The following is a 14529-nucleotide window of genomic DNA, read 5'->3' as shown; positions in this document are numbered from 1 at the left end:
CTGTAGAGTTTTGTATTTTTATCGTTAGAAGGCTTCTAGCAGGGGACTGACTAGCGCCCAAAACTCTATCAAGTTTGAAAGGTTCTTTGAAAGTGAGTCCGTCTGACAATTAAGTATAGACTATTGTCCCCTGTGCTCTCTCAAAGCTGTATATAAAAGATATTCGATGCGCGCAATAATTAATTTCTTTTCCAAGTAATGAAAATAATAATTCACTGAAATGTAGTTATTAAAACAACCAAGTATATATCGGTCCTGTGCACCGATGAATTGAAGCTAAGGGTTATCCCCAGAATAAGTAATTACGAAGTAGAGAATTAATGAACACAATAAAATTTTCACCTGTTATTCAAAATTAAGAATCATAAACAACTTACAACAGTTGGAAGAATCCCGATTCCACTAAGTAAGGGTAATTTAAGCTGATCAGAAAGATCGATTAATCGTTTTAAACACTCTTTTTTACCTAAGAAAGTTGAACTTGCGTGTCAACTTCGTCTTTCAACTATAACTAACTTGTTTGACGAACCGCTGCTTTTCAGATTAGAAAATCTCTCTCTGAGCGGTTTTCTCTTGTGCCTAAGGGTACTCAACCTTATCAGTTTTTTATCAGCAAAACGTAACGTGTCGTTCCTTTTAGAACATTCTGACCTAAAGTCTAAGTGTTAAAGTTGGCGTGGAAGGTCGGTCACAAGATGCCACTTATCTTATGTGAATGTTTGTTCGAGATGAGCAGAGCTGGGTGTTTAACTCGGTTTGATAATTTCAGATTATGGCACCATCCATGTTTCATGCGGAGAAATATGTGTGCAAACCTTCGCACGCTTGCTTTTTCTTTTCCTAAGTAACGGATACGCATCCAATTTGAACTATGACACCTCTGTTTCCCATTTAAGCTGGAGTAATGTTCCATTTTAAATAAAACTTTAAAACTTTCCTTAGAGTCATCAAAAAAAGGGAAAAAGAAAACTGAGCTCTTTTTGTCCTTTATTCCCTTGTAGAATAGTTTCAGTGCTTATACTTTGGGATTGAAAGGTAATTTATCTCAACTTTCCACTCTGAACGAGGCCTTGGTAAAATGTTTTGACTCTGGAAAGTGTCGTTTCTTTCAAAGGAGTATAAGAAATTCGTCTTTCATCTTTTTTGTCTTTGTTTACTTTCAAGGCCAAAAGATCGGTTTCAGTTAACAGAAAGCCCGTTGTTTTTCTCAATGTGTAAGGAATTGTTCTTGGAGTGATCAGTTAAAATTTCATGGTGATCGGACTTGACGATGTAGGGTTTTCAGGACTCGGGGGTGGGGTGGTGAAAATGCGGACGCTTGGATTTGGACAATTAGGGGCGCTGAAGCGGTACCAGAGAGTGGCAAATCAATATTTCATGCTCTGATAACTTAGTCAATATGCGCACGCCATTTCTCGTTTGCCAATGATCTTATGCAAATACCAGTAAACTAGCAAATCACCAACTAGCAAATTCATTAAACCTTAATTCCTACTAGCTTTGATTTACCTACTAACTTAGAGCGCCAATGGATTTCCAATTATATCAGTCTATTCTCAATTTTCATCGTCGTGGGACAATTCCACAAGATGTATGTATTAATCGACAGAAAAGGCACCGTTTTAAACAATTATGTAGTCGCTACAGCAAACCCAACCTAACTTTATTTAATAAAAAGACCGGACTCAAAGTATTGCACTCAAGGAGTGCAAAATTTATTATCCAAAAATTACATCGGGACCACGAGCATATTAAAGCAGTTGAGCTCGAACGGCTTGTTAAACAATCTTACGATGTCCAGGCAGCCCAGCCTATCGTTCGAGAAGTAGTACGTAACTGTGATTATTGCAATGACAAAATTACTTATCGGCGTTTTACCGGTCCCTTAGTTCATGCTCCTCGCCTTACACTGGATAGAATTTGTTACGAATTAGGCCTCGTTATTAACGAAAGGCCGTTACTGGAAAACAATTGCTTCAAGAACGCCCCTTCGTTAGATCCTACTTCTTTTATCCCTAAAACCGTGGACACTATTGATCCCGATTACAATTGCGTGTGCGCTGCACTTAGCACAATTTTGACTGAAAACCCTAATCAAGGCGGAAAAATTGAGGAAATAATACGTTCCTTACGAAAGGAAGGCCCGGACCGCCACTTATTAAACCTGATGGGCGCTGCCCCTCTTATTAATGGCCCAGATGATCTTAATTTTGTTACAAGAACAGATTTGAGAATGCTAGCTCGAACCTTTAGAATTAATATTTATATGTTTTATGAGACCGATGGGTTCGAGCAAGCCCACTGGAATTGTTACACTGGAAACAAAAAGGGCCCAAATAGAGGAGGAATCTACTTAAAAGCCGGCATGAGCGGTGGAACAATGCATTGTTTTATTGTTACTCGTGTTAAGCCAAAAAAATGAGGGGTAAGTTGTTCAATTTCGATGACATAATTTATTAAACCGGACCAGCACACGAATGACAGTTATCTAAATTAAATTAAAGTTTGATTTTACACTGCATATGGACGCTCGATTTGCACTCTCTTCTTTATTTCTAATAGCGCTCGTTGCTCGGCTTTTTCGTCTTCGGACAAGTCGCTATCATAAGCTGGTTGAGGTTGTTGTTCGCGTTGCTGCTGTTGCTCGTTGATTGCTGTGGTTGAACGTTCGGTGGCTGTTGTTTCGCTGCGAGGGTCTTTTTTCCCTTGTTAGACTTGCCGCTTTTTGTTCGCCTCTTTGCCTTCGTCTTGGAGTTTCGAATATGCTCTGCCCGTGGCGTTTTGCCAGGCACTGGAGGTAGTTTTATTGGAGCCTTTCCATGTCGTGCCTTTACAATTTTGTTGTCCATAGTGCTACAATTTATTAAAGCCTGGCGAATAAGGGTGGGGCAAGGCCAATAATAGCAATTAGCTAAGTTCAGTTTTTAATGAAAAAATTAAGGACAGTAAATTAATTTCCTTTGGTTGTAGTTTACACGGGCTAAGTTTTAATGTGAATGACCTCGAGATTTTCCAACTCGAATAATCTTGGTCTTATTTGCCTTGCCCCAAATCGCGCCACAATGTTGTGTGCCTCTTATCAGGTGTTATTTGCCGTGCAAAATTCTACTTTTGGTATTGGTGGTCATTTGTGTACTAATTCGGTCTTATCTTTGTTAGAACAAGGTATTTCAGTCCTAAGTGTTTGTTTCATTAGCCCTAATGTTAAAACGCATATTTGTATTTGAGACCTGTCAAAATTAGGACCTATTTATTTTACCCGCAAAAGTTCTGGGTGCGAAAGATAAAGTTGCGACTAACAAAGGTGTCAATAAACTACGCAGGAACTAAATTCTACACGGGCCATATAGTCTCCCACATCTCCGTAAAATTTCCCACATCTCAATTTCACGTCAAAACAGTTTTTGGTAATTTTTTTCCGAATATATCAAAGCCTATGCCTCAACATTTTGTAAATTTTCAGTTTAATGTTTTTTTCGGGCTTAAATATCTCAAAACAATTTACCGCCGGCAAACATTTCAGCAGCCCTTCCTGGGTTCAGTCAGCTATGTTTATATTGCTCTATTGCTGAATCTAAAATGGTTCTGTTTCAATTGTCAAAAAGACTGTGGGTTTTCTCTTTTCAGCTAATCCAATCGGCAATTACATACTTGAAAGAGCTCTCGTCAATCCTGACGAAGAGTGCGTACATTCTGGGTGGTGTGTTCACATCTCTAGACGCACAATTATTCTCTCTCCTCTTCATCCTCACTGAGATAGAAGTGCCCTCGAATCCCCTCTCTCAGTTCATAGAAAGAGACTCGAACCTACACAGATATGTCTACCAAATCAAAACCAGGTAATTTGCAACACGAGGTTCGCGATACGGGCGTCTTTTCAGTAACTGTTGGTTACAGTTATCCCGTACCTAACTCTAAAGCAATTTCAGTACTGAATCAGAGTCTGATTCAGGTCACCTTTTGCACTAAATTTGTCTGATTCAGAGCTAATTCAGTGATTAATTCTGAACTATCTTCTGATTCAGAAGAATACTGAATACTTTGTCTGAATTTTGCTCTGACTCAGAGAAGACCACAATTCACTTCACAGTTTGTTCTGAAATCCTTCTGAATCAGTACTAAAACTTGAAATTTATTTGAAAATGTTCTGAATCAGTACTGATTGTAACTGAGCCTTAGGTACGGGATGGCTTATTTTACTATAATTAATTGCTCTCAAACGCAGTTTATATCATTTATATTAGCCATGTTGATCTTTTCTATGCAATTTTTCAGTTCAATTTTTCTTCAAAGCGACCTATGTTTTTGCAACTGTTTCTGATATATGATTTTTATTCAACCTGTTATTTTAATGCCCTTATGAGATCATAAAAGCCGTTTAAATAAACAGCAGCATTTTAAAATTAATAACAGTTCAGAATGCAAGGTCAAATGAATGAATCTTTTCATTTGTAAGACATTAATAAACAAATATCAGGTCTGTCCACTATAGACCCCTTTCTTAGTGGTCAGATAATCTATAGACCCCATGATGGTAAATATACAATAATGAGGGGCTATAATTTCATTGTGGGGGATCTATAATGGGAAGGACCCCAAATTTGATATGAATGGTACTGGTACGTACAGGGTCTGAGTCGATCATGGTCTTTCCATAAGTCGAGGTCCACATCTGGCACGTTTTTAGCGGCTTACAGTTTTTGGTGCGCTGATAAAAGTACTGTGATCAGTGGTATCATTTTCTCCAGAATCTTCAACGCAACAGTCGACACGCAATCAACAATTTCTTCACGTAAAAGCACCACTATCTCTGAAAACGTCCTCACTCGTCTCTCCACCGAGGACCTCCTCCAGTCACGTGACTCACAGCCACTCATCTTCAAACCCGAAGTTAAAATGGCCGCGCCCATTAGGCGACCCGTGGTCATTCAGTGCTACGGGTACAAGTCTAGGGTTCCGACGTTAGATGTGGACAGTTTAGAGCTGGCAGCTTCTCTGGCATTTGTTCATGTTCCTGTCAAGTTCAACACGACCACTAAAGGGTAAGATTTTTTTGGATCTTTTCCTGTTCTACCCCCCCCCCCCCCCCAAGTACAAATACGTTATGCACCCCCAGTTACACACCACGTGTCATTACATAGTTGTTCATTATGTTAAAGTATGGCTCGTAATTCTGAGGGGTGCAAATAATATACACCCACTAAGCTGGGGTCAAACGGAAAAGATCCGATTTTTCTAAATATGGTGAACCAAAATTGCACTTCGAGGATTGAATTTCAACTTTTTTGCTCCCAAAAACTCTGCCTTTTTTTATTTTCGTCTGTATAGGTGAAAACACTCTATCGTAACCTTTATTCGTTATATCATAACGTTAAGGCAACCTTTTTCTGATCAACTGTATATCGAAACGTCAAGGCAATAAGCATCGTTTACTTAGAGGCAAATCTAGCTTGATCTTTTTTAGCAGGTCTTAGTCTAGGTCACCGATTTAAACTAATCTGTTCAAAAAACCGAATTTGTTAGGCTAAGCGATCAGTTTTGAGCCATTTTGGAAGTTATTCTTAGTGAGAAATCGGCCTTTGTATTTCTCAGAAATAATACGTATGTTGCATTTAGAACGGAAAATCTAAGCGAACGTTTTGATATAATACGCACAAAAATTCTCTATCTAATGATATAATTTATTCAATTCAATTTACTCGGTAACATCCTCCGGCCCGGAAGAAAATGTTGGGAGGATTGGTACAAGCTTAACGAGTGGGCGGACGAGCGATCCGGATGACGTGCGTAAGACGTCGGAGCGGGCGACGCTGTCGGAGCCGTACCGAAGTTCTTCAATCCGAGCAGTTGGATAGTAACCCCTAGGGTTGCCTTCTTCAACGATCCAAACCAAATCACCGACTTTGAGGTGCTGCTCGGCAGGCGTCTGCCACTTAGATCTACGGTTCAACGTAGGTACATACCCCTTGAGCCAACGTGCCCAAATTGCATTGGCGTATGACTGTGCACGGGCGTACCGCTTACGATGATCAAACTCGTCGACGCCAACGATGGACGGAATTCTGGTTGCTTGGTTACCGAGTAGAAAATAGTTAGGTGTTATCGCGCCTAGGTCGGACGGGTCGGCGCTTACGGGCGTTAAGGGACGTGAGTTTAGTGCGTATTCGACCAGACAAAAAGTAGTGTTCAACACCTCATCTGTGAGGCGACGCGTACCGAGGATAGTGTACAGTACTCTTTTAAAACTACGAACTAACCTCTCCCAGATGCCACCTTGGTGTGGCGCACTGGGTGGATTGAACCTCCACTTAATGCCCTTATGTGCAAGTTCGGCAGCAATGTTGAGCGTATTCCATTTTTCCACACATTCACGGAGCTCTTTCTCCGCTCCAATGAAGTTCGTACCATTATCCGACCAAATCATAGCAGGAGTACCCCGACGGGAGACGAACCGCTCAACTCCCATTACACAGGAACTAGTGTCCATGGACGGGACAACTTCAACATGGACAGCACGAGTAGTGAGACAAGTGAAGAGAAATCCCCACCTCTTCTCGGTAGTCCGACGAACTGTGACGTAAAATGGTCCGAAGTAATCGACCCCGGTGTTGGTAAAGGGAGGAGACTGGTATGCGAGTCTCTCCTTTGGTAGGTCTGCCATGATAGGTTGAATGGTTGCTGCACGGAATTTTCTACATAAGACGCAGTTTGATTTGATGGAACGCAGTGTGGAACGTAGTTTTAGGACGGCATAACGTTCTTGAACCTTTGACCTTAAGTAATCGATGCCCTGATGATGGTTCTTCAAATGAGTATGCCGCAGAAACAGTTTAACAAAAGTATGACGCGCATCCAGAACGATAGGATGCTTAGTGTCAAAGTCAATTTCCACTAGCCGTCTGAGTCGACCAGAAGAACGGATGAGACCATGAGGCCCAATAAACGGAGTAAACTGAGCAATGCGGCTGCTCTTCTTAACGGATTTGCTGTCAAGAAGATCCTTTCTTTCAGTATTAAAGGACTCTCTTTGAACCAAGTACTGGAGATGACGCTCGGCTTCGTCAAGCTCAACAGGGTCGGCTATGCTGCCGTCTACGGTACGGTAACTTTCATGAGTTGGTAAAAGACGGAGCAAATATGCGGTGACACGAAGTAATTTTTGATAAGAACTGAACTTATCAAACGGGATCAGAATAATGCTTTGTTCCTTTGGGGAATTGGTTACAGATGCGGCTAAAGATGAGATGGAGTCATCATCTTGTTCCTTGGTTTCAACGCCGAGCTTGATGTTATCAACGACGACAGTATTTGGTACAAAAGGGAATTGCTTAGTTCTCAAGAAGTCAGGACCCCTCACCCAGCTACTTGATTGCAAAACTTCAGCGGACATGCCACGCGTGCCAGCATCTGCCGGATTATCACAAGTGGCGACGTGGTTCCATTGGTCAACGCTGTTGTTCTCCAGGATTTCACTAACCCGATTTGCAATGAAGATGGGGTGTTTGTTTGTTGAGTTTATCCACTGCAAGACGATTGTACTATCTGTCCACATAAAGACTTTGTCCACAGTAACCGTTAATGCTCGACAGATTTCCCTTTTTAAACGGGCAGCGAGGAGAGCGGCTTGTAATTCCAACATAGGAACTGTCATTACCTTCATAGGTGCAACACGGGCCTTGCCCAAGACAAACGCCAGCTCTGTTATAATCTCCCCGGAGGGGCAAGTTACTTGAGCCCTAAGAAAACCTACTGCACTGAATACGTCTTGCGAGCTATCACCAAACATGTGGAGTTCAAGATGTTGGAATGGTCCTGAAAAGTAACTTCTCGGTATAGTGATCTCAGCTAACCGCGGCAGTTCAATACACCAGGCAAGGAATCTGTCAACTGTGTCCTTAGGTAACTCGTCATCCCAACTTTGTCCATTGACACGCCAAATGTCTTTCAAGATTAACCGAGCACCAACAGTGAAAGGTGCGACAAGACCAATTGGGTCGTAGACCTTTCACACAAGACTTAAGACCAAGCGCTGTGTTAAACGTTTCGTGATGGTGCTGTTAGTGCCCCTACTCACAACCAGAGTATCGTTGTTGTGATCCCACTTAAGCCCAAGCACGTGCATTGATTCCTCCTTTGATGAAACGATGACCTTCGGTTCAGTGGATTGAGCAGACCCATCAATTCGGTCAGCCAGATCTGGTACATTGCTTACAAACTTAGTAAGCTTGAACCCACCTAGATGGAGAAGATCTACCAATTCCTTCGACCTAATGAGGGCCCTCTCGGGGGATTCCACTGAGTCCAAGTAATCGTCCACGTAGAAGTTCTCAAGGACGGCTTTCGCAGCTTCTGGGTACTCCTTAGCATTATCGCGTGCCGTGCGCTGAAGTGCGTAGTTGGCGCAGGTGGGCGAATCTTTTGCCCCAAAGATGTGGCGCGTATACTGGTGTACCACAACATTTGATGTGGGGTCCTCCCGCCACAAAAAGCGCAATGATGGTTGATCACATGGTAACACTCCAACTTGGAGGAACATTCCCTCGATGTCGGCGGATACGGCAAATGGGTGTTGTCTGAACCGTAGGAGTACATAGATTAGGTTTTGCAGTAAGTCAGGTCCGGTGAGTAATGACTTATTAAGAGATGCGCCATGGAATTTAGCTGCTCCGTTTAGTACCCTACGGACCTTGCCCGGCTTGTTCGGGTTAACAACCGGATGGTGTGGTAGGTACCACTCTCGTTCCGAGCGACTTTCCACCTTATGAGCATCTTTGACCCTTACTACGTAGCCTTTGTCTAAGTCCTCTTTGATGGTATTGGAGTACTTTTCCCTTAAAGTCTGGTCTTTCGTAAGCCGCTTTTCCAGAGATTTCAATTGAACCAGCGCTGAGAAGTAATTGTTGGGCAGTTTGATGTTATCTTCAGCCCATAGCATTCCTACATCGTACCTTTTTCCATTATGCACGGTGGTGTTTTCAAGAATTTCATGCGCACGCGCATCCGAGGCGGATCGTGGGTCTACTTGCTTAAGTGCGCCGTACGACTCCATGTCGTACCAAGATTTTACCTGACTAGCGAGTTCAAAATCCTGCTCCATATTAGCTTTGAAACAAGTCGAGACTAAACCTGAAGACGACGGTAGAGGGCCGCTTAGAACCCAACCTATGGGCAAGCGAACAGCGAAGGGCGAGGACTTCTCGTCGGCAGCGAAGTACTCTAACGGGCGGATGGCATGATACACATCCTGTCCAAGTATCATCTCGATGTTTCCATAGCAGTATGTAACTGGGTCTAGAACTGCTAGGTGCGGGTATGTTTCCTGAAGTGCTTTAATGTTAATGACATCGGCGCCTACATTCAAATTTTCCTTTACGTAAGGGCTGACTTTAAATGGTTCAAATGCTTGGTTGTCGCGTGGTGTTACAATTAGTTCAACTAACTTAGTGTCTACAACCTCCTCGGTATTTATACCCTTGACTGTTAATTTCAATGCTGTACCGTGCAAACCAAGTCTATTTGCAAGATCATTGGACACCCAAGAGTTACTGCAAGCGGTATCACACAAAACTAAAGCCGTGGTATCTTTACCGTTAGAGCTCTTTAACTGTAATTCAGTCACCTGAAGGAGGCCTTTCACATTACTCACAGATGACAAAGTGGTGGTCTTGCTCGATGATTGGACACTAGGAAGTTTACTTTGATTTGCGCCAGCATTAGAATTACTGTTGTTGTTGTTTGGAGGGGATTTTGATGGATAAACCCTCTCAGCTCCATGGAGAAGAGTATTATGGGAGCTGTTGCAACCGTCCTTCCTGCATTTCCTGGGGTTTGGGCATTGCCTGAACATATGCTTTTCTCTCATACATGAGAAACACAGTTTTGCTTCCGCCACTACCTTTGCTCGCTGAGTGGGAGACTTTTCTTTAAATACCCTACACTCCCAGATGCGATGGTTACCTTTACACACAATGCAGCGAGGGGTTGCAGGCGTTGCCGATGTTGAGGCTGGTCTCTGAGTGCCCTTAGTTTGTGTATTAGCAGCAAAAGTTCTTGAGGCAGCTTTGGTCTTTACTACTGAGTTGGTGTTATCCTCAGTTCTTGCCTTCGATGAAGTTTGTTTCATTAAATCATGTGCCTCCGCCTTCTCCTTCAACCAATCGTTGAAGTCAAGAAGTGTTGGCTTTACCCAATGTTTCTTCACTGTGAAGAGTGACCAAGACTCTTTCAGATTGGGCGGCAATTTTTGCACAGCCGTGTTGAGAAGTGAGGCGCTCTTAAGGTCTGAGTCATATGAAAGTGATTTAAAGACCCCAACAAGACTTGAAATTGTTGCAGGATAGTTTATGATGTTGTCACTATTGTGCATCTTAAGTGGAGGAAAAGAGCTGAGTTTGTCTAAGTGTGCACTGACTACTGCCTGTGGTTGGCCAAATTTACGTTCGAGTGTCTTAAGTGCGTCCTTATACATTAAACCACAGTATGCGAACTCAGCGATGGCGGTTTTAGCTTTTCCAGTTACAAGCGTTTTTCTTGTTACAAGCGTACCAAGATTTTACCTGACTAGCGAGTTCAAAATCCTGCTCCATATTAGCTTTGAAACAAGTCGAGACTAAACCTGAAGACGACGGTAGAGGGCCGCTTAGAACCCAACCTATGGGCAAGCGAACAGCGAAGGGCGAGGACTTCTCGTCGGCAGCGAAGTACTCTAACGGGCGGATGGCATGATACACATCCTGTCCAAGTATCATCTCGATGTTTCCATAGCAGTATGTAACTGGGTCTAGAACTGCTAGGTGCGGGTATGTTTCCTGAAGTGCTTTAATGTTAATGACATCGGCGCCTACATTCAAATTTTCCTTTACGTAAGGGCTGACTTTAAATGGTTCAAATGCTTGGTTGTCGCGTGGTGTTACAATTAGTTCAACTAACTTAGTGTCTACAACCTCCTCGGTATTTATACCCTTGACTGTTAATTTCAATGCTGTACCGTGCAAACCAAGTCTATTTGCAAGATCATTGGACACCCAAGAGTTACTGCAAGCGGTATCACACAAAACTAAAGCCGTGGTATCTTTACCGTTAGAGCTCTTTAACTGTAATTCAGTCACCTGAAGGAGGCCTTTCACATTACTCACAGATGACAAAGTGGTGGTCTTGCTCGATGATTGGACACTAGGAAGTTTACTTTGATTTGCGCCAGCATTAGAATTACTGTTGTTGTTGTTTGGAGGGGATTTTGATGGATAAACCCTCTCAGCTCCATGGAGAAGAGTATTATGGGAGCTGTTGCAACCGTCCTTCCTGCATTTCCTGGGGTTTGGGCATTGCCTGAACATATGCTTTTCTCTCATACATGAGAAACACAGTTTTGCTTCCGCCACTACCTTTGCTCGCTGAGTGGGAGACTTTTCTTTAAATACCCTACACTCCCAGATGCGATGGTTACCTTTACACACAATGCAGCGAGGGGTTGCAGGCGTTGCCGATGTTGAGGCTGGTCTCTGAGTGCCCTTAGTTTGTGTATTAGCAGCAAAAGTTCTTGAGGCAACTTTGGTCTTTACTACTGAGTTGGTGTTATCCTCAGTTCTTGCCTTCGATGAAGTTTGTTTCATTAAATCATGTGCCTCCGCCTTCTCCTTCAACCAATCGTTGAAGTCAAGAAGTGTTGGCTTTACCCAATGTTTCTTCACTGTGAAGAGTGACCAAGACTCTTTCAGATTGGGCGGCAATTTTTGCACAGCCGTGTTGAGAAGTGAGGCGCTCTTAAGGTCTGAGTCATATGAAAGTGATTTAAAGACCCCAACAAGACTTGAAATTGTTGCAGGATAGTTTATGATGTTGTCACTATTGTGCATCTTAAGTGGAAGAAAAGAGCTGAGTTTGTCTAAGTGTGCACTGACTACTGCCTGTGGTTGGCCAAATTTACGTTCGAGTGTCTTAAGTGCGTCCTTATACATTAAACCACAGTATGCGAACTCAGCGATGGCGGTTTTAGCTTTTCCAGTTACAAGCGTTTTTAAATATGTTAACTTGACATCATCAGTCAAGGACTGTGCGTCTATGGCGCTTTTAAATTGTCCGAACCATTCGTGCCACTGCAGTGGATCACCATTGTACTGTGACAATTTCCACTCGGGCAGTGGATCGTTCTTCTTACAAGTGATTGCCTCCGCCAACTGCTTTATCAAATCCACAGAGTCCAAAGAAGGAGCCGAAGGTGTGGGATGCGGCGGGCCACCCCAACACAACGGGTTCGGAACGGTAGCTCCATACGTTGGCGGAATGATCGGAGTGACAAAGGTGGGGGCGGTACCTGTGGAAGAACTAAATGGATTTGCTTGCATGAAGTCTGATGTTACGTGATTTTGAGCGCCTGCTGCTGCTTGTACTTGAGAGGAGCGGAGCGATGTAGTGATATGAGGGTTGATTAACGGGGCCGGTTGTGCGGTGTATAAGTTTGCAGATGTACGTACAAGTGGTACTGCATTAGATGGGACTGCTGCCGGAAAACGCCAGACATTTGGGTCTGGAGGAGCAGGAGGTGCGTGGGTTATAGGGACAAAATTTTGGGGCTGAAAACTCTTTTGTGGGGGTGGTGGATGAATTAGTTGAGGTACAAAAACGTTTGCGGAGGAAACAAATGGTGCAGGCGGAGAATGGGGTAACAGATTGACATTGTTCGCCACGGGGTTAGTGGCTTGTAGTGGTAGTGCTTGTGGCGGCGAAGGAGGAAAGCGGAATGCTGGTGGGATTAACGGGAAATGCGGTGGTTCGAGGTTTAGAACGGGGGATGGTGGGGCTGGTACATTTATGTGTGCTTGTGGCGGATTAGGTACTAGAGGAGCATTAACGATTGTATTAAAAGGTGGTGAATGCGGAGGGCTGACTAAATTCAACTGTCCCGGCATGCTCGATCTGCGAGGGAATTGATGATCTAACTGCAAACCATCGAAGTGCATTGTTGCTTGAGACAGTTGTCGGGCTGTGTTTGGGGCGTTTAGTTGAGTTGGCATACCAAAGTTTATTGGTGATGGAGGCGTATATTGAGGCTGTTGCTGCTCTTGCATGATGTTGTTTGCAACATGTGCATCATTGGTTACATTGGTTCTACTACTTGGTTCTTGGACAGGGAGGTTGATGTTGGCCTCAACTTGACTATGTGTATTGAGATTGAAGTGTGAGTTCGCAAGTTGAGCTGAAGAAGGTCGTTGGACAATTGCTTGGTTGGATTGGGCGATGGAACCAGAAAAGTGCAAACTCGGTTCGTTTGCAACATCTGCAATGTTCCCGGCCGGTGACGAATTAATCCAATCTTGAACAAGTTTCTTGCTCTTGACTGAACTTCTCTCCGTAAAGAGCCCACTCATTTTGCCTGTACCTGACCCGTCTGCTGATGATTTTGTCATCAACTCAATTTCCTCAAGTGCTGCAGCAGCTACTTCCTTGCGATGATCCTCCTCAAGCTGCTCAATTTCCAATTCCCGCAATTTTGTTTGTTTTTCAATTTCGAGACGCTGTCTAGCAATGCGAAGCTTTGCTTCATGTTGTTTCTCAAGTTCCTCCCTTCTGAGTCTTGATAGTTCTAAGTATCGTTGACGCTGACTTGATCTTTTTGAGGAAGTCATATGTGAACTTGAATTTGAATGGTGAGAGGGATACTGCTCTGCTGTCTCTTTGTCATGGACCGAATTGATATACCCTCGAGCAGCAGCAATGAACTCATCAGTTTTCTTTGTTACAGTTTCTAACCATTTTTCAAGGTTCTTACAGGCAGCATCTGGATTTTCAGTCTTTTGTGCCAGATCAAAGAGCTCTTCATTCTTATCAACTACTCTAGTAAAAGCATCTTTGCACTTCACAATCAGACGTTCGATATTAACTTTCCTGTCTTGCTTATCAACAGCATTGTTAATTTCACCATAGATGTTATTTAGTTCAGCCTCCAATTTTGCCCTCGCACTATAAAGTTTGTTAAATTTGTCCTGCAAAGTTGTCATGATCTTAAGAAAAACAGGAACCACAAGTTTAATTTGGTACTAATATAGAGTACACACACATGCAACAGCACAACACAAAGGGGTTATACCGAACCCTAGTGTGACGGTTTGGCTAGCAAACCGCCGAAGAGCAAAGATGTTCGTCGAGTACAATAGTACCCGGCGAAAGAAAGAAAGAACGGTGCGCAGGAAGCGCGGAAAGGGGCAGAACGGGAGACGGGACGGACGGAGAGAGACGCCGAACGAGTAACGCACGACGCAACGGGAAACCGGACGAACAGACGGGAGCGTCGGGCGAAAGGCGCTCGACGAAGCGGGAAAATGGCACGGGCGGGGCGGAAACGTCGGGCGGATGGCGCGCGACGAAACGGGAAAACGGTACGGAGGAGAAGGGAACGTTGAGCGGGTAGCGCGCGACGGGACGGGAAGCCGGGATAGCACGGGAGGGAGACGGTTAACCACAAGCGAGGAGGCGGGAAGATCAATGCTAGCAGACCACAACAACGAACTCAACCAAACAAACTAGCCGTAA

At 43.7% G+C, this 14529-nt stretch overlaps 1 protein-coding gene across 1 annotated transcript in view; it reads left to right on the top strand.

The window, feature by feature from the left end:
* Positions 1-14529, top strand: part of LOC142339047 (uncharacterized) — a 135228-nt gene that overhangs the window by 91655 nt on the left and 29044 nt on the right. Inside the window, exons 27-28 of the mRNA XM_075388704.1 lie at positions 3628-3839; positions 4749-5042. Coding sequence (XP_075244819.1) covers positions 3628-3839; positions 4749-5042 — 506 coding nt within the window. The remainder of the gene's footprint in view (positions 1-3627; positions 3840-4748; positions 5043-14529) is intronic.

The sequence above is a fragment of the Convolutriloba macropyga genome, chromosome 5 (assembly GCF_964194025.1).
Source record: "Convolutriloba macropyga chromosome 5, txConMacr16.3, whole genome shotgun sequence".
Lineage (NCBI taxonomy): Eukaryota > Metazoa > Xenacoelomorpha > Acoela > Convolutidae > Convolutriloba > Convolutriloba macropyga.
Note: the sequence above shows the minus strand (reverse complement) of the source record. Positions and strands in the feature narration are given on the sequence as shown.